General features: G+C 63.1%; 1 protein-coding gene across 1 annotated transcript in view; it reads right to left on the bottom strand.

The window, feature by feature from the left end:
- Positions 1-1,056: 1,056 nt before the first annotated feature.
- Positions 1,057-2,073, bottom strand: part of EMIHUDRAFT_115930 (hypothetical protein) — a gene marked incomplete at both ends in the record, with an annotated part of 3,793 nt that continues 2,776 nt past the window's right edge. The window contains 3 exons of the mRNA XM_005776782.1: positions 1,057-1,289; positions 1,616-1,680; positions 1,772-1,901. Of these exons, the coding sequence (XP_005776839.1) occupies positions 1,057-1,289; positions 1,616-1,680; positions 1,772-1,901 (428 nt within the window). The remainder of the gene's footprint in view (positions 1,290-1,615; positions 1,681-1,771; positions 1,902-2,073) is intronic.

Raw genomic sequence — 2,073 nt, 5'->3', positions numbered from 1 at the left:
CGCGCGCGCGGCCGCGCGCGCGCGGCGCTGCGACCGATCGCAAAAAGAATTCTGTCCCAAGCCTCTCCAAAGAATTCTACCGACATGTGTCGCAAGTAGCAGTCTCGATAGCAGTCTCGAGCGGTGAGCCGCCTGATAAAAATGACTTTTTGAGCGTCCGTCCGCAGGCGTATTTTGTGTTCCGAGGCGGTGCCCGGTGCCGAGCGCAGGGAGTGCCCAGTGCACCCACCCACAGGTCGGTTGTCAGGCCTTCAGTTCACCTCTCCTAGCACCCGGTTTGGTGTGGTGACCTACATTACGAGGTCGAAGGTCCACACACACTTGCCCCCTGGCGATCTGGCAGTGGGCACTCAACTTTTTATTTGGGCGGGGGGAGGGTCCTCTGTTTTCTTTTTGTGGCCGCAAAAAGAATTTTACAACAAAACTTCCTCGCACTAGGCACGGGACTGGCGCGCACTGGCACTAACGCAGGTACACCACGGCTCAAAAAAAGAAATATGCCAACCAACAGTGCGTACAGAACTGAATAATGGCTACTTCGATTCGCATGTTCACTGCTGCGGTGTGTGCCGCGGGAGCGCGGCGGCGAGGTGGGGTGAGAATCTCTAGGGTACCATACTTGACCCCCCCCCTTGGCGCCACGTCTTTTCGTGCCAAACAGCGCGATCTGGGGCGGGGCATGGGGTGGGGCTACATGCGCTCGCGGGGCTCCCCGACGGGGCGGGCCTCGTGCTGATGGACCCAGCCGAGGTGCCCGATCAGTTGGAGCCGCGCCGACGCGCTGCGCGCGACCACCAGCCAGCTTTCCGGCCGGGCCGAGAACGGTGTGTCGAGAAAGCTGACAGTCAAAGTAGTTTTTCCCTCTTTTTGAGCGCGGCTGCTGCACACCCAGCCCACCAGTGATAAGAGAGGCACAGGATCCACCCCGTCGCGAGCTTGACCCCAGCAGCTCAGCGCTGCTGCTGGGGGGGGGTCCCGATCGGGGCAGACTGCACAACACACGTCGATAGATCAGTTTTCAGCTAAAGAAATTTGTGGGGGATGCAGCTCAAGAGCTCAGAGTTGGACGGCCTGTCCCAACGCGACACGCAACACGAGCGCCCGCACAGGGGCAACGGTGAGCAAGCCGACGCTGCACGCGGCGCCGAGGCTCATCATCAGCGCGGCGAACGGGAACGCCTCGCGCTCGTCGCTCAGACAAAGCACTGCGCCGCCGTGGGCGGTGCCGGAGAGCGCCAGGCCGCGCGCGGCGGGGTCGCGCACACCCAGCCGTGAGAGGAGGGGCTTGCCTATGGGAAAGGGGTCCGAGGAGGATCCGAGACAGTTCCTAGAGGGGAGGTGCGAGGGCAACGGCCCAGGGGCTAGCCGAGCGGGATGGCGACAAGTCCGGTGAGGAACGCGGCCAACATGCCTGCACCATCAACTCACCGAAGTCAGGGCGGGAGCACGGAACAGTGCAGAGTTCTCAGAGCACCGCGTGAATACGAGGGGCTACGATTACCAGCCGAATGCAGCGGGATACAGCCCCTCTCGCGCGCTGCTTTGGACACAAGAATCCGCATTCCGCTTCTAGGCTGGCGAGCCAAGCGCGGGCTCGCAGGAGAGGAGGCGACACCTGAGATACGGGGAGATATGGGGAGATATGGCGAGATAGAGGGCTCGCAGGAGAGGAGGCGACACCTGAGATACGGGGAGATATGGGGAGATATGGCGAGATAGAGGGCTCGCAGGAGAGGAGGCGACACGCGAGATACGGGGAGATAGAGGGCACATTTCCGGCGCGAGAGCGGTGGTTGTGGAGCGGCTGAGGAGGGCCAGCCGCAGCGCGGGGGGCAGGCCGAGCGCTCGCGCTGCCGCCGCAGCACTGAGCATGCCCGTGAGGGAGCCGAGCGTTGCTGTGCCTGCTCATGGCCGGGAGGTGTGAAGAGACGCCGTTCACAGCTGCGAGGGGACGCGAGCGCGCCGCTGGGCGAGGGGGGAGGGGGACAGGGAGGTGTGTGTGTGTGTGTGTGTGTGTGTGTGTGTGTGTGTGTGTGTGTGTGTGTGTGTGTGTGTGTGGAGGGGGGTGGGGGT

Source organism: Emiliania huxleyi (genome assembly GCF_000372725.1).
Source record: "Emiliania huxleyi CCMP1516 unplaced genomic scaffold EMIHUscaffold_272, whole genome shotgun sequence".
NCBI classification, from domain to species: domain Eukaryota; phylum Haptophyta; order Isochrysidales; family Noelaerhabdaceae; genus Emiliania; species Emiliania huxleyi.
This window is presented reverse-complemented; position numbering and strand designations above follow the sequence as displayed.